This window comes from Corvus moneduloides, chromosome 1 (genome assembly GCF_009650955.1).
Source record: "Corvus moneduloides isolate bCorMon1 chromosome 1, bCorMon1.pri, whole genome shotgun sequence".
In the NCBI taxonomy this organism is placed as follows: domain Eukaryota; kingdom Metazoa; phylum Chordata; class Aves; order Passeriformes; family Corvidae; genus Corvus; species Corvus moneduloides.
Genome location: NC_045476.1, coordinates 19,624,785 through 19,643,181, shown reverse-complemented (window position 1 = coordinate 19,643,181; position 18,397 = coordinate 19,624,785). Strand labels below are relative to the sequence as shown.

General features: G+C 40.6%; 1 protein-coding gene across 2 annotated transcripts in view; it reads left to right on the top strand.

Annotated features, from left to right (window-relative positions):
* Positions 1-18,397, top strand: part of GPR158 (G protein-coupled receptor 158) — a 194,078-nt gene that overhangs the window by 128,483 nt on the left and 47,198 nt on the right. For both annotated transcript variants that reach the window (XM_032100955.1, XM_032100946.1), the window contains exon 6: positions 10,552-10,661. In XM_032100955.1, coding sequence (XP_031956846.1) covers positions 10,552-10,661 — 110 coding nt within the window. The remainder of the gene's footprint in view (positions 1-10,551; positions 10,662-18,397) is intronic.

The window sequence follows — 18,397 nt, the reverse complement described above, 5'->3', positions numbered from 1 at the left end:
CCTATTTCCATAGTTTCTACTATGGAGTGAATTTTGAGTTTGCAGGTGTTGGTTGGTTGGCTGGTTTCTTCTGGACTTCATTAATTACCTGTAATGAATTAATTATGTTAATAACATAATTTGTTTGATACAGTTAGTGTAGATTGAAGGTTAATGTAGATTATGCCAGCAAGGTATGTCACTCATTTTTACAATTCATCCAATTACCAATAGCTTCAGTTTACCTAAAGCAGATTTATGAGACAGACATTCTTCATTAGGGAACATTAGGAGATGGAGTGTTTCCAGCACTTCTTCTGGAGGCTGGTCACGCCATGGTCTCTGGCTTGTCCCCACTGCTGTTGTTGCTACAGGTGCATAAGCTGAAAATGAAAAGTCAATAGTTCCAGCAGAGATGTCTGCAGTAAACTAATCAGCACTGGCTGGATTGAGATGTCCGGCTGGTGTTTTGTGGAGAGAGTTTTTCTAAATTGCTTGTTGTCAAAATAAATACCAACAAAAATTGTCCTGAGGAGGATAGCAGACAGTTCTGTCCTGCTCTTCGCTGTGGTTTAGCAGGGTATTTCAAAGTCCTGGTCTGTCCCCATTATCTTTTCCAAATAGCCATCTTAATAGTTGATGTCAATAAAATTCCTACCATGACTCATGAACCTGCCAGCATGCAGTTCAGACAGAGCATGCAGACAGAAAGGAGGCATTTCTGAAGAACCTAAACCATCAGATAGCTTTTTTTCTCACGAAGTTTGTGTTAAATACTTCTCTGGCTTTGTTAGATTAAAATGAGGAGATAGGTATTTTTGGAACTGTGAATACTGCATGTTTTCTTTTCCCCAGGTAGGAGTCACTATTTGGAAATACTCAAATAACACTCCCCCCCCCCACATCTTACACTGTATATTTGTAGGGATTTCAGCTATAGTGTAACAAGATAAAAAAAGTCTGTGTGAGTCTCTTTTGTGACCTGTGTCTTGCATTAAGTATACTTGACAAATTGCTCTGAATAATTTAATCTATTTTGTCTTGATTTAGCTGCAGCTCTTGCAAGATTTATTTTAATATAGACTACTTCACAATTATGTTTTTAAAAGATTCGTTTTTCCTAAAATCACAGATGTGGTCTTAAAATTAATTGTTAGATTTTCCGTAGTTTTAATAAAATAATGAAAATACATGTCCTTAAAACTATTATTAAAATGTGTCAGTGATTTGGCAAATGAGGAGGCTGAAGAGATGTCAAGGTTTTTTCATTAGAGATGGGTCAGCTTGTTAAAATGTTTCTCTTTCTGCTTCTTCGGTTACCACATTCTTTTTAAGAAAAGATGATAGTAATGTACCCAATAAGTAAGTTAAGGGTTTTTTTTTCACATAGGAAGTAGATAAACTAGGACATTCAGTTGACTGTTGTCATTTACCCAGGTGGCATGTCACATGGAAGAAAATGTATCTGAACAGATGAAAGAAGCAGTTGGATTATAAAAGTTAACTGGCGGAAGAAGCAAATATTTTAGAAGATATTTTGACTTTGCAGCTTCCTTTGATTTTCCACTTTTATAACATCAGCATGAACAATTTTTGGTGTGCCTGTACATTGCCTAGATAAAACATTCGGATGAAATTATTTCTATTAATTTTGAATGACGTTTTTTGAATGTAATGCAAACTATGAAAATAGAAGCTTTGAATGATTAAGGAGCTCAGCTTCTCCTCTGTATTTCACTTGTGTTTCTCTTCTCAGCCTTAGTGTGCATGAGGCTGGAGCCCTGAATGCCCCATCTGCTCATCTTTGCTTTTAGTGTTGCTGCTGGCAGATCATGTCTAATAATCTTCACTCAAAACCTGACCATTTGCTTGGTCAGGAAACCCACATTTTCATGTATCTTTCAGTATTTAACTGGAAAGTAATTGAAGACCTTTTCATCTAAGTTTAAAAAACATCAAATGAAAAAGTGCAGAACATCAGTGCTATCTACACTGCTCTTAGCACTCTTTTTGAAGACAAGAAGCCAGATATTTTTTAAATATTTGGTAGTTGCCTTTCAGTGAAGTCGATGGCTCCTGACTCCCTTGCTAGGCCCTTAGAATCTTTAAAGTCAGATCAATGACTATGCATTAATTTTGTGCTTCAAGGCTGTGGTTGGTGACCTACGTGAGTCAGGAAAAGCATTTTGCTCTGTACACAAACAGAGAATCCACAAACTACGTGGATTCTGGTAGGCTTTAAATTTTCAAACACAACAGTTACTGTTGTTTTTAAAGAATCTTGTTCAAACACATTTTAAACTTTCTGAGGCAGTGTCTTGATTTCAGAGGAAACTTCAGACCTCCAGCCAAGTCCACATCTGGCCAGTTTGAAGTGTCTGAATTGCTGAAATGAGCCAACTCTCAAGTCCTCAGGGACTGACTTCTGAGGCTGTTCAGGCTGTTTTTAGGGTAACTGTATTAAAGACTGTGAGGTTGTCAGGAGGGAGCCAACATACATGTGCGGCATAGACATCTACCAAAGACAGAGAAGTAAGTGGCACATCCAAGCAGATGAGTAGGAAGGTCAGTTGGGCCAACCAAGCTCATTACTTTTTGGACTCCCTGAAAAGTATTTATTTGCTTCTTTTGCTTTATGGTAATGGTGAAGCAGAAGTACCTTTGAGTGAAAGGGAAAGCATAGTGTGAAATTCTGACTTTATTTTCTCTTCTGCCTTACATGGGACATGATTAAAGCTAGCAGATTTTTTTTTCAGCTTGGATTTTCAGTGTAGGTAATTTGTTCATTGTGGTACACTTTGGCGTGGTCTCAATGGAACTTCGAGCCTCAGACCTTCTCCCCTGTCTTGTACTGCTTCTACAGAAGCATCCAATAACCAGCAGTGGTCAGGAATACACCTGTCTTGGACAAACATTTGCCCCTAAGGAACTGGACTTGCCACCTCCATCACCTCAGTGCCTACAGCCCCTTAGACTGGAAGATGTCATACTTACTGATTGATCATGTTTTACCTGTTTAGCGTCACCACTCCCTGGGCAGTACCACTGAAATCTCTCCTTGTATTTGAGAGTTTTGCAGCTGAAGTAACTAGTTTATTCTATTACAGTGAAAAGCTAAGCATGATCTCTGTGTTTTGGAAACAGATGCAGAGAACATATGTGATAATCCAGTGTTTCAAGGTGATTCCTGTTTCTCCTCAATCCTCAAAGGGTTCCCACAGCAGCCTGGAGGAGAGGTCTAGTCCTTTTGGTAATACTAGGTTTTATGCTTTTTTTTTTTTTTTCCCCCCAAAGAGGGTGCAGACCTGGTGTGATCTCTTTCTTTGGTAACTCTTTCTCTTGTTGGTTGTGAATTGACACTGGAGTACCTTTCAACCCTTAGCATTTATAACCAATTCAGCCAAGGCATCAGTTGATGTCTATCATAAGTAATGAACTGCTTTGTGACAAAGTTTTATCCTTTATTAGGAAAAAGAGTCCTGATGCTCTTCTCTACTGTGTGGACCTTGTTGGTACATAAAAATTCATTTGTTGTGATCAAATCTATCTACAAGAGTGCAAGGCATGTCTCTGTTAAAGCGTTGTGGATTACATGTTGATTTTTTCATTATCTTGACTTTAAAATACTATTATTAGACCAAAGCAAATAGGAACAGTGAAGCTGGATCATTAGCAAGGCTTAAGCAAAGGCTAGAATTTATGGGAATAAATGCATTTTCAGGCCATGTGTTCAAGTCATTTATGAATAAATATTCCAGAGCTGGTAGGATCTGTGGCATATCACTTTTTTCTCTTTGGACTTGGAGGAAATACATGACAGCATCTTGGAAACCACATGGAAGGGGTTTTTTTTTCCTCAAAATAACCTATTCAGGGGTGTCTTGTCAATAGTTAGTTGAGATCTCCCTTATGAACAGAGGAAGGAAAAAAAAGAGGGAAAGTAATCGAAGATATATCCATAAAAAGGCATTCTAAGTATGCAGTCTTTTGTCAAACCAGAATGATCTTGAAGGTTCTGTTTGCTTAATCTCCAGTGAAATCTCTCAGGAGGCTAAATGAGCTCTACTGTAAAATATGCGTTCCATAAAGAACTTTAGAGTTCTGTTGTTACTGCCTGGTGAGGATGAATCCAAAGGGTAATAAAACCTAGTGATAGCAAACATTCTGATGAATCAAGGTTCTAGAAGTCTGCCCTTTCATTCTACACTGGTGTTGGTGGTTATGTGTTTATACTGGGTCTTGGTCTTCCAAAAGACTTTACAGGCAAGACATATCTTTGCTAAAACACAGACAGAAGTTTAATAGGTATTTTATTAATAGATATTTTAAGATAGGCAATGAAGAAGACAGCAATATCTACAGTTGAAAGTATAGTGGGAAGGAAAAAAAGATTTCAGTAGGTAGAATTTCAATCTGGACTTTGTGTGGGTGATGAGGAAAAGTTTGTCTTCTTTTATGAAGAAACCCAGAAGATTTTACTTAAATGGCTGCAAGGATTTTGCCTATGAGATACATCTTATCTGAAATGCATTGCCCCCAGCAGCAGAGTGCTTCCAATGCTGTATACTGGGAAGTTGATTCAGTTCCAATTCAGAGGCATATAGAATATTATTCTATTATAAATATAGAATTTATAATGATAAAACCTACTGAGTAGTTACCGTTGTTTTGTGCAGCAAATGTGTGCTTTACAGAGGCATCGAGCTAATGATCCGGTGCAGCTTGGCTCTAAAATGGTGAGATTTGCAAGGATAGCAGGGTTTGATGTACTGTGTGCTCACAGGCCTATTATAGGAAGATGTAATGTCTCAAAAAGCACATGTGGTTTAAAAAATGGGGTGGAAGTGGAAGGAAGTGTTCTTATATTCAGTTATTATCATACTAAAATGTTGTGTGTAGCTGCACCGGAAATGCTTGTGGATGGTACAGGGCTGGATAAGGAGCTGTGCATTCGCTAATATTTAAGCAGATGATCTGAGCTGTGACTCATGCTGCGAGCAGTGGTATGTGGAGCCCGTGCACAGGCTCATGAGTGCCTTCATTCATCCCATCTGTTGAGATGGCAGTGTGCCCACATACAAGTGGATTGGTCCCTTTCCTAGGAAGTGTAGTGCCAGACTGTTATGAGTTTGGATGGCAAGCTTATCTAACATTGCAAACAACATCTCTGCTGCAGGAAATCCCCCCTCAGTGTTAGGATTGAAGCATTAATAGGTGACTTGAGATACCCTGGAGGATATTTGACTAGTTGAAAGAAACTGCTGAAACATGGCAGAAGAAAGAAGACTGCCGATCACTCAGCACGGCAGGATACTGAGAGGAAGTATCTGATGGCTTGTTGCATAGCAGAATTGCCTAGAGACAGCCCTAGACAGCTGTTGCAGTCAGGCAAGGGCAGATGGTGCTGGGCAGTGGAACAGATCCGATGGATCTCTTCACAGTATCTCCTAGATGCTCGTTAATGGAATTAGCCCAAAAGGCATTATCTTGAATAGCTGTGTCATGTCCTGCATTGAACTGTGCAGAGTACTTCCAGAAAACTCTGAAGTTCAATTAAAAAGTAGGTAGTTTTCCTGTAAAGTTTTTTGTGTTAAGTGGGCACAATTTTAAGATGAATTTGGTTATTTGCAAATGAGAAAAAACCCATTACTTCTGCGTCATTTTTGTCTAAAGTGGGTGACTTGCACCTCAGATCTCTAAGCAGATGATGCTTATGCTCAAATTCTAAGCTCTGAATTTCATTTTCATCTATAGAACGTGGATAACATCCCTGTCCACAGCACTAGGAACTAGATGAGCTCTAAAGGTCCATTCCAACCTAAATCTTAGTGTGAGTCTACAACTGAGGGCAAAAATAAGAAGAGTTCAAAAATTTCGAACACCTTGGGGCTTTTGGAGTTAAGGTCCTGCTCAAAATTTTTCATGTTTAGCTTTAGGATTATTAGCAGTGACAATACTCGTATTTTTTAAAGCTCTTTGACTTCTGATCTTTTGAGATGTTGTAGTGTTGCCAATTCCCTCTCAACATGAAGTATAGCAATTTGATGATTGTAGAGGAAAATGAGTTTTTGATCTATTCATGTGACTTCTGTGGCTTAAGAATTTAAGTAAAAAGTACTTGTCTTAAATACATTACAAAGTTGGCTGTATAATTACAGCTGGCTATAAAGTGCTTGGCTTAGTCCTCCTAATGCAGATTATTAATTGACATATAGTGAAGCAAATTCCCTAAAATAAATGCTGTACTGCCTTTCTAGTCAATGGAGATGTGTATTTGAAACCTTTAGGCCAAGCTCCTGTCCAAGTAGCTGAAGCTGAATTTCTTCAAGGTACTGGGTTATCTATGAAACTTGCATTAGTAGTCCTGATTTACTAAACCCCCTAAAACAGTGTAGGAAGAAATTATATGTTTGATTTAGCCAGACTAAATCCTGGTCAGTGCACCTTGGGGAAGTGCACAGTATAAAAATATTTTTGCCTGCATCTGATGCCAAGGTGAAAGGCAGAATTAACCATCTTTTAATGTGCACAGTAAAGTTAATCTGAAAGACTCAAGAGCATTTTGTGATGCAGTTTTGCTCACTATTAACATTATAGGGCTATAATAAGGTCTATTTTTTTTTTTAAGGATCTTTCTAAAATGCTGTTTATCTTTTAAGAAGCAATGGCACTGAGCCTCTAAAACTCAATAATTCCCAATTTTTTGTGTGGATGAACTCTGTTAGCTTTTTGAATGTTCAATTGTTCAGTGTTCTCTTCACACTTTTACTTTCCTACCTGTCCCGATAAGGAAAATTTGCTGTACTATGTGAGGTGCTTTTATTGACTTCAGCTGTTGTCTTTAGAGAGCGTGTGTCTGTTCACCATGTCAGATGAATAACTGAGCCGGCTGATCTCTGTGTCAGCAAGCTAAGTCCCTCTTCCGTGTCTGTAATTCTCCAGCTCTAAACACACTTGACAGTTAGCTGGTGACCTTAGGAAGTCTTTTCATCTCTGACTCCACAAGTGGTAGCGTGACTACTGGAACAATGTTTTGGCAAGGATAATAATAGCTTAAACCACGTTGAGTTTAAAAGCAAACATCTAAATGCATTTGTCCAAATGACAGAGATGAGCCACAGCTCATGAAATCTCACGCACAGCTGCAGTAACCAGGACAAGAACAGACATTGTTTGACTTATCTTCTTCTGGTTACCAAATGATTTTCCCCAGATCTTTTTGTTTAAGTAGCAGAAACTGATGTCTAGTATTTAAGTGGATGCCAGGAGCTGGCAGAACTGATGATAACACATTTCTTTATGTACAGTAAAAAGGTTTTGTTACATCCATCAGCAAAATATCCCAGCATTTTTAAGGAGATCATGGTCTAATGGATCACACGTGCAAAAAGGGAAAATGAAATATTGCCAGATTTTTGGTGGGCAGGGTAGTCTTTTAGAACTGAGGGATTCCCTTGTTCTGCTGAGAGCAGCCTGGATATGTGGGTGAATCTGATGCTCATCCTACACTCTTCACTTGGAGCTCAGCAACCCTTTGCTGCACATTTGTCGTCACTTGAAGAAGGCTTAACTCTGGGGATAACAGTAGGGAATGGGGGTTTTGATAAGGTGGAAGAGGCTTATACAAAACAAACTGGAGACTTTTCTGTGTTATGTTCCTCTTTTTTTTTTGTTTGGGTTTTTTGGGTTTTTTTTTTAACTAGGGGAGAGTGAGGGATGGAATGCAGCAGCCATACTTTGGACCAGATTCTTTGCAAGAATTGTATTCCACCTGGGTTAAAAAACTGAGCAAGGCTTCCAGGGCAGTGTTTCTGTAGCCTCTTGGCTCCAATCCATTAAAGACTCTTCAGTTTAGAAATCGTTCCTCTAAAATTCATGGGGCTTATAAGAGATGTAATGCTAACAAGAACTTAGAGAGGGCAGTCACCTGAACATCCTCGTGAGCCCTGATGGGAATGGGAATGACATATTCTTAGAATAGCCTTCTGCGATGCCTAAGAATAAAGCAAAATGTACACATAGTAATTCTTGCTCTTCAAAGCCTGGGTCCATGACAGACCAGGTGCAAGAATAGGCAGAAATGGACACTGGCCCTACTGAAGGCACTGTTACAATTCTCCATCATATAAACACAGGAAGATCCAAAAGGGACTCAAACTTGGGTAAAGTCTTTCTTCTGCAATATCCATCCCCACTGGGTGAAGGAGCAGTTAAAGTGTGTCTATTTCAAATGGGAGCCTTGCCTCTGCAGCCTTCACGGTGAGCTGTCACATGCCAGCTCACACCAGGCTGCATTTGAAGTGGTGGTTTCTTGGTTGATATCTAGCCAAATGCCTCAGCTGCTCATACAAATGATTCAATGCAAATCAATGAGATTTTCTAGACACAAGCAGTTAATGTTTCAACAAGCAGCAGCAGATGAAATTGCTGTGTCAGATTGCATGGCAAAGAGAGCTGTTGCCCTTGTTCAGAAAATTTTATGCCTGGAGAGTTTTCAGACCTTCCCATTTCAATTATCTAAAAAATTCTGCTTTCAAATCAACTTCGAAATGTTCAGAGTCTCTGTATGCCAGTCTTTTTTTGACATTGTTTTTCTTCTTTGGAAGAATCAAAGACGAAACATGGTGTTTTCTACCCCCTGGCAAACCTCAGGAGACAAGTTACTGCTACAGACTTTGCTCAGGTTCTGCAACTGTCCTAATGTATATAACTGTATATTAGGATAAGAGGTCGTCGCTGTCTTTCAGGTCTTTCTGAGAAGCTTTTTGCTGGATGTTCTGTTTGCCCAAGCGTGGTCATGCACATGTTGATGCATTTTGGTTTTCCAGCTGATTATCCAAGGAGAAAAGCTGAATGCTGCTGCCTTTCCAACATGCAGAATTTGTCAGAATCCCAGAAAATGTCTACATTGAAGCATGTCAAATCAGGAAACAGTTTTTCACCCAGAGGGTGGTTGGGCACTGGAACACGCTCCACGGGGAAGTGGTCACAGCACCAAGCCTGACAAAGTTCAAGAAGCATTTGGAGAGTCTCAAGCATGGTGTGACTCTTGGGGTATCTTGTGCAGTGCCAGGAGTTGGACTTGATGATCCCTGTGGGTCCCTTCCAACTCAGTATATTCTGTGATTCTATGTCAGTCCAATAACAGTGAAAAAAAGTAGGTTAAATTTTGCAGCACAGTTTGATTCAGCAAATCATATTTTTAAAAGAAATAGTTTGATTCTGCTGTATAAAAGAGCATGCCAGTGAAGCACAGCGGCTTCCATCTCTCTCAGCCCACATCTGCCATTTTTGCCCCCACTCTTCTAAAGAAGTCTATGTCACCCAAAGGATGTAGTCCTGGGCTTTTGGCCAATATCCTGAACTTGAATTCCACATAGAAGAGCTTTTACTTAGGGAAATAATATGTGACAGCCAGTAGGCACAATACTACCTCTGCTGCCAGAATGTACTGACTGTAAATGAAGCTGTGACAGATGGCCTGAAATGTTTCAGTGCTTGCTTTCTCTAGACCAGGATTACCTAATTAATTTGTACTGTGGTGCATTGGGTTGTTTTACCGGGTTGTGGTCAGACACACTGAATGCACGGGATCTAGGTTTGTTGGACCAAGCAGGGTCCACAGGTGGGGTAAGGACAGGTTACCAATAAATCCCTGGGACAGCAGGCTCCTGGTGGGACCAGATGAGTGGGAAGGTATATGGGATCAACCCTCAGGACACCAGGGACAATGTCTGTTGGAAGGAGAAGAAATGGACTCCTGGTTCAAATTGTGACTGAGTTCACTGAGCAACCCTGTTTTAGAGAAGAGTGCTATTTTACTTGATAGTGAAGCTTCTATATGCACTGTACCTACAGAAGTAGCTTTCTGTTACTGCTTACAGAGTGTTGTCCTTGTGCATGGTCCTTGGCAGACAGGGCAAAAGGCTTGTAGGACCTCTTTTGTTGTGATTAGAGAAATATGTAGGTGAACAAAAAGCTTATTTTCCTTAAATAAGTGGTGATGCATAGGGAGATTTGGTATAGCTTAGATAAAATATATGGGGCAGAAAGAGTTAAGTGTGTCATAAATATTTCGTATTTTGGATAGAGAGAGACTAGTGCAATCATTTTTAGTTTGGCAGAGAAAAATGAGCAGCTATCATTTTGCTAGGTTTATTAGGAGTGACTTTGAAGTGTAACCTAGTAAATACAGCCTATCAAACCAGAATTAAGCCAGCTGCGTTATTACTTGAATAGCTCAAGGAAAATGTCCTTGTCTGTTCTATCCTCTTCTCTGGGTACATGTTTTCACTCAGTTAAGAAAAGTCAGTGGAATTGCATTTAAAAGTGTTGTCACTTCACAGTCTGTCACAGGGTTTTTGCCAGCTCTCTTCAAAATGGAGTTGGTGCCTAGAACTGTGCCAGCTGGTTGATCTGATCATCCCGACGCTTTACTAGAAAATCTGAATATACAGCAGTACGAGCTGAAATGTGTCTGCTGTCCTGTTTTGCAACTATTCTGCATTTGAATGAAGAACTACTTTTTCATGAAAGCAGTACTGAAGCTCTCTCTATCTTTCTGTTCTATAGGTTGTCATTTTGTATTTTGAGCCAAGTATATTTCGCTGTGTTCTCCTAAGATGGGTTCGTCTTCTGGGCTTTGCTACTGTTTATGGAACTGTGACACTCAAGCTGCACAGGTATTTCACATATTAATTTCCATCTCTGTGGGAGTATGTGCAATCTGTGTGGGTACTTAGATGGAAGAGCTGCAAATATTATCATAAACAAGTGCCATTTCTGGTTTTAAACTCACTGTGTATTTCTCTTCAATTTTCCTGCTCAAATTATATGCCACTAATCTGAGTTGAGAGCTATAAATGCTGACAGGATTTGATGAAAAATATATATGCATCAACTGTAAAATTGTGCAAGAACCCCTTTTCACAGGAGGTGAATGTATTTTCTTTGAATATAAAAAATAAAGAAGTGTTCATAGAGTGTCCAAAAGTTTCCCTGTGGAATGTTCATAGAGAGATGCTTTTGAAGTGTTAAGACACAGCAATGGTGGGTAAAACAATGGACTGTGGTGCATGTACTTACTATGTTTTCTTATGGCTTTTAAGTCAAGGACTGTTTTCTTCAGGCAGTCGTAGCAGACAGGCTACACACTCACAAGCATCAGTACCTGCCAGCAAAAATGTGGGGCAAATTCTGGGTTCCATGGGATTGGCAGTGCATTCACATGTGACTCAACTTAGCAGCCCAACTTCAATTCCCACTCCTAGAGTCCCCTTAAAAATTGAAGCCTTTTCTGTGTGTGCTGGATAAAATCCTAATACTTTTCCCTCTTTAAACTTTAATGAAAAAAATTACTGATACATTCTGTAAGTATTTTTATTCAAGCAAAGAGATAAGCAGTATATTGATACTTGGACGTATTGAATAACATACACTCGCTCATCTTTTTATCTTATTTTCATTACTGTGTTGGCATGTTAGATAGAGGAGGTGTGATATTATGCTCACAAACTGAATGAGAACTAAAAATATCTTGTTTCATGATGTATTATTGGGTTGTCGCATTTTGGGTGGAAACCCCTGTTTTCCCATTAAAACAGAGTTCCTTCTTGCAGCTTCCTTTTATTTGTGTCCCTGCTTACAAGTGTACACTTAGGCTAGTAAACTCCAATTATAAAATGCTGTGTCTGGTCACATCTTTGCTTTGAAATTGATCAAGAAAAATCCCACACCTCCATGGTATTTTCTGGGATGAACAATTTCTGATGAAAAAAGTGAAACAACTAGAGCAGTAGAGAAGAGAGGGAGCTGGTGACTTTGCTTGGATGCTTTGTTATCTGTAGATCAGATAGATAAAAAGCCTATGACTGCGGGTGGCTCATGTTGTCACTGCAGTTCTGCTATCCTAACAGGTTGTTTATATGATTTTACATGATGTGAGGAAGCAGCTATCCTGACAGGACAGTTGATCTTCCATTCATATTAAGTGAGGATAGGCTGCAAAATTGGGCAGAAAGTCTTCTGCTTTGCTCATTCAGCTGTTTGGTGTTACTTGGCACATGTGCTGACAGGGTCAGCAAACAGGACAAAACTGAATAAGAAACCAAGAATGCACTGCATCCTCATCCTTGATCATCACAAAGCAATGAAAGCAGCAGACTGGACTGTATCAACGGGACAGTAGTCTGAAGGCTGAGGGAAGTGATTATTCTCCTTTACTCAGACCGTATCTGTGATGATGCCTCCAGACATCAGTGAACTTGGATGAGTTCGGTGAAAGGCCATCAAAATGGTCAGGGCTTGGAGCACTTGTCCTGCAAGGAGCGGTTGAGATAACAGGGTTTGTTCAGCATGAAGAAAATATAGCATTGGAGGGACCTAACATGAGCTATCCAACACCCACAGGGAGGTGAAGCACAGGAAAGTTCTTTACAGCAGTGTATAGTGGGAGAACAAAAGACAATGACAAATTGAAATAGGAGATTTCAACTTCATATAGTATGAATTATTATCAGGGTCAGTGTTATACAAGGAAAGAATTTTCAGTATCAGGTTGCTGGTTGCTCATGAGGTTATTAATTTCCATACTCTGAGGTTTTCAAGACCCAACTGGATAAAGCCCTGAGCAGCCTTGTCTGGATTCACTGTTAAGCATGCTGTGAGCATTGGATAGCCTTCTGAATAATTCTGTATTTCTTTGTGTAACACAAAGAGGGAAAAAACCTATTTAGTATGTTAATCTAGAAGTACTTCTCTAGGAATCTATCTTTTGTTTTCCACCCAGATATCCTAACCATTCCTTTCCTACATTTGTGATATTGTGGTCTTTTTTGGTGCTGAATATCTCAGTCCCAGAGTGTGCCTTGCAAAAGACTGAGTCAAGGTACATATATATGTTATTATACACATTCACAGCAATTATGCTGTTAGGAATAATGTGATACTAATAGAAATTTGGTAGAAAATTTTGGCAGATCTAATTCAATCCACAGTTCTTACAGGGTTGAGGAATGGCATACTGCAGACATCACAAATACTCATGACAAGCACTAGTTCCCTCCCACAGCTAACCTGTGTCCTGCCTGGGGGAAGAAGCAATTGCCAGCAAGGAGCTTGTGATTTTTCTGGGTTAAATGGGAAAACCAATACTGTGTAGAGGTAGCTCTTAATGATAATGAGAAAGTCTAATGCTGTAGTTCTCAACAAATGAGGTGCTTTGAGTAGCACTGGAGCATGAAGGTTAACCAAAGCCAGGAGTCACTGGAAACACTTGGGGTTTTTGTAGCTTTTTTAGTTTTCCTGTAGCTTCTCACTTCCTAAGGAGGTCTCAGAGGTTTTGTTCAGGTCAGGCATCAAGGGGAAATCCGAAAATAAGTCAAAAGCAGATGCTTAAGGAAGAGTAAAAGAACAGGGAAGTCATGTACTGATTCATTCTTTGAACACCTGTCACAGTCAATTTCTACAGTGCCTCATCCTTAATTGCCTCTTTCTTATTCACTGTGCATTTTTAAAGTAACGAGCTGATGTTTATGGGGGTGGAAAGATGGGGGCATGGAAATGAGCTTAATTTAAGAAATCTAGCTGAAGAGCTATGAACATAAAATAAAACACTTTCCTTAACAATGAATTTTTCAAAATAACTCAAGAAATAATGATGTTTCAAATTTAACCTTTTGGGTTTAAAGGGGCTGCTGATGCTGCACCTTTCAGTATATTTCTGTAACTGAAGATTCTCTATGTCCTTTTTCAAGCCCTGTATTTTATGAACAGGTTATCTCATTATTTTTGATATTGTGTGAACTTCTGTCATCTTCACGTCTGGATTAATACAGAATCCTTAATTCTGGACTAAAGCATAAGAATGAAACAAAGCTACATACAGACAAAAGTATGCATATGTGTGTGTATACATAGGATAGCTTTCAGCTATTTTACGGAAAGGAAACCCAGGTATGGGGTCTCTAGTTTGTGGGAATCTCCATTTCTTATATTACCAAGAGAAACAGAGGAGAGTGGGAAAGTGAGGAGAACGAGAAGGTATGGGGAAGGTAATGTTTCAGGTATGGGAAACATGACAGTGACATAATCCACACTTTTTTGACAGCAATGATGGTGGGATGGGAGTGTTAGTGGGAGAACAAGATGTTAACACTATGATGCAATTCTGCGTTTCATCTAAATGCTGTGCTAAGATTATATTGCTGTGCTTTGCCATCTGGTACAGTTGGGGCAAGTAGTGGACCTTCCTACAGGTTTTGGAGGTGGTAAAGAACAGAGGAAAAAAGCAGTGTGGGTAGGTAGTGTGCAGGTGTTTAGAGGCATGTTTTAGTGGGGGACATGGTTTAGTGGCTCTTTTGGCAGTGCTGGGTTTATGGTTGGACTTGATGATCTTAAGGGTCTTTTCCACCCCAGACAATTCAATGACTCTCTGTTTCTCTGGATTGTGGTTCAGTATCTAACCAAAGAGGAGACTCATGCTAGCAGAGACCCCAGAGAAGTTGTCAGTTTGCTTCTTGAAGCATCGGTGGTGAGGACATGGTGTCCTGTTCCAGCCAGGACAGGGTTAAAGTTAGCATCAGCCAGGAGGGGCACAGCCAGGACCCTGGGGTTATTTGATATCGACTCACACCATGTGCAGGGGGACTGAGGGTGAAGGGTGGGTGTGTGGGTGGGGAGCACTTGTGTATGACTCATTTGCCTAATTTGTACACTCTGTTATTAGTATTATTTGTTGTTACTGTTCCTTTTCTTAGTTCATTGCTGTTTCTGCTAAATTGTTCTTATCCTGTGATCTTTACCTTTTTGTGCTTTCAGTTTTTCTCTTCATCCTGCCACAAGGGAAGGTTGGGGGAAGTCAGCAAGCAACATGGGGTCTGGGCTGTTTCAGTGGGAACACTGAATTTGGAAATACCGTTCCTAACTACAAGACATGGCATATATGACCTCCCCTAGGTCAGCTAGGACTGGGAAAGAGGATACAGATGAACTTGTCTAAAAGTGTCTGGTGGGAATGTGGTGCAGAAAGGAGCAGAAGGTACCTTGGCAGTTGGAACCTGTACAGCTGGATAATCCCATGGCCAGTATTTCACAGGGCATAGTGCCAACAGGTAACAGCTCCATAGTGCCAGTACACCTCTACCCCATGGTTCCATGAAATGGGACACTGGTGATGAAGCACTGCAGAGAGAAGTTTTGTCTCGGAGAAGTGGTTACTGGTAATAGCTTAAATTGGCAGGCAAAGTGAGATGGGCATGGGCTGTAGTGGTGAACCAGCCTGTTTTTTTGAAATGAGTCAGGCCCTCATAGTTATGTTGGTTGAACACACAAAAAAAGTGGAAGATTTACTTCCTATTGAATTATTCTTTTTTCTTGTGAAAGGTAAGAGTGAAATAGCTTCAGACAGATGCAGTCACTGTTTTGATGGATTTTGCCACTGGATGTGGTCCATAGTGATTTCTGTAGTCATTGTTACCTCACATGAAACAAAAGGAGGAACATCTGTTTTCAAGGCAGATGTTACTATTGCAGAAAGGCAGTGTCCAGAGTGCTGGTCTGATACTGCCTTGTTGAACTGTTTGGGTTTTTACTGCTTTAACTTGACTGACAGGATTTCAGTCTGTTTGCAATACAGGAAAAGGAGTGGTTTGGTCAAGCTGTAGAGATTTTTACACTGTAGGGACTTTCTGTAACTCTTCCAACCATTTATCTATTTCTTCCCTGGAAGTGGCATATTTTAATACCTGAGGTTGTATGCGCTGAGTCTTACTAAGCTTTGTGAAAAGCAGTTTTGGGGCAGAAAACAGACCTTATGAGTGTTCCCACAGAGCAAAGGCTGAAACCTGCAGCATCAGGTCCTTCTTTGCCTGGTATGCCCTGGGTGGTCAGTAGGCACACTGTGCTGGTGGCTGCCACACTGTGCCTCGGGCCTGGCTGCTGGAGAAAGTGGCAGAGAAACAAGGTTTTAAGGGCTGGTGACTGAGTGAAAGGCTGGGGATCCAGGTTAGGGAGGGAGGAAGCTGGGCTTGCTGAAAAAGTGTCCACACATACAGTAGGAGTTCATAAGGAATGAAGTTTCACTAATTAGACCAGTCATGGAAAAATCGGTTTTCTTGTTAGCATGCCTTAATTAATTAATTTCATGAGTATAATTCATGCCTCTTGTCTGCTGCAAACCCTTGCTACTTTGTTTACTTATTTTTATGGTATACAACAAAACAGGGCTTTAGAGAGTAAATTCCAAATAGCATTCTTGCATGATGCACCTTCAAGATGAAATTCTCATTTTTGCAGTTCTTCTAGATTAAATGAGTCACATTCTGTTGTGCTGTGGCTTTTTTTCTCAATAAAACCTGCATTATTAAAATCTTATTTAGCTCTTTTGTATCCCTGCCATTGTCAAGCAATAACTAGCCTTAACTAGACAGTATAATGGTTCAGTTTCATATTTCTGAATAAAGTATCTACTTTCTTATGTATAAACTAGCTGTTATGTAGCACAGCTGTTAAAAAACAGTGCAGAACTAACCTTGATGGGGCATCATGTAGAAGTGGGATTAATAAACATTATCCTAAAGCAAAAATTCAGCAGCATATAATGTATTTAAGATTATTAGAGCACTGGGATCCTGGAAAATATTCTCATCCATATTCCTATTAATATTTAATTTATAGAAAAATGTTGTAGATACAGCTGTACAGTTCCAAGGGCTGGGTTTTTAATCACCTTAATGTAGCAAACATCCTGCTTTATCATAGCAGACTGAGTTTGGCTAGGAAGGTTCAAAGAGAAGATAAAGAAATTATCTGGTGTTTTAATATTCAATTACATTGTTATCATGATTAGAAAAAAACCAGCGGTGGGTTGGAAGGCACTTTGTAATGATACACAGGTATCACAAGGCCTCTCAGATGTCTTTCCATGGCATGCAAGAGCACCCTGGCAGATATTGTGAGAAAGGGCTGGTTTTGCACATGAGGTAAACATGATAGGAGAAGGGCTTCAGAGATGGATCTGGAACCTATCCTTTCCAAGACCTTATCCAAGTCCAGGACCTCCCTCGGGTAGCAAAACTTTGTGTGTGATGCAGTACCTTCCAGGTAGGTGTGCATTTGTGCGTGCATTTGTAATACAAGTAATAATAGCTCTACAGACTGGTTTTTTCTCATTATGTGGGAAGGATGGAACTGGTCAGTGGAGCAAGGTATCTCTGCTGAGTGGGATTATGGCATAAAAGAGAAACCAGGCATTACACTGCAATACTTGAGTTATAGCTATTTGTGGAGGAGCATGATGAGGGAGTGAAGTATGTGACTCACAGGCGGGCTGATCACAGTGGAAGCAGAGATTTTCAGATCACGTATGCTGATTGTCAGTGAAGAATCATGACTGGAGAGGAAGCTTCTGGTGGGCTACTCTGAAGGATGAGGAGTAAGCCGGATACTATTTAGCATTTTCAGTTGCAATGAACAACCAAGCACAAAATGATTACTCACAAAATTTTGGATAACAAAGCTTGGCGAAATAGTAAATTCTGTTTCAGAAAGTATAATAATGAAAAGTATTCTTCACTAGAATCATAGAATACCTTGACTTGGAAGGGATCCACAAGGATCATCCAAGTCCAACTCCTGCCCCACACAGGACAGCACCAGGAATCCCACCATGAGCCTGAGCCTTTGTCCAAACACTTCTTGAACTCAGACAGGCTTGGTGCCATGACCACTGGCGTGGGGAGCCTGTTCCAGTGCCTAATCACTGGGTGAAAAATGTTTTCCCAATATCCAGCCTAAACCTCCCTGACACAAACTCAGGCCATTCTCTTGTATCACCACAGAGAAGAGATCAGTGCCTGTCCCTCCTCTTCCCCTCATGAGGAAGTTGCAACTGCATTGAAGTCTCCTCTTCTCCAGGCTGAACAGCCCAAGTGATCTCAGCTGTTCCTTATACGGCTTCCCCTCAAGGCCCTTCACCATCCTCATGGCCCTCCTTTGGACACTCTCTAATACTTTAATGTCTTTCCTATGTGGTGCTCTAAGTTGTGGTGCCCAAAATTGCATGCAGGACTCGAGGTGAGGCTGCCCCAGTGCAGAGCAGAGGGGACAATCCCCTTCCTTGCCCAGCTGGTGATGCTGTGCCTGATGCACCCCAGGACACGCTTGGCCCTCCTGGCTGACAGGGCACTTCTGGCTCATGTTCAATCTACCATGGACCAGGACCCCCAGGTTCCTTTCTGTGGCACTGCTTTCCAGCCTCTCATTCCCCAGTCTGTCTGTACATCCAGGGTTGCTCCATCCCAGGTGCAGGATTTGGCAGTTGTCTAAATGTCATGTGGTTGGTGATTGCTCAGCCCTCTGATTTGGCAAGGTCTCTCTGCAGGGCCTCTCTACCTTCAAGGGAGTCAGCAGCTCCTCACAA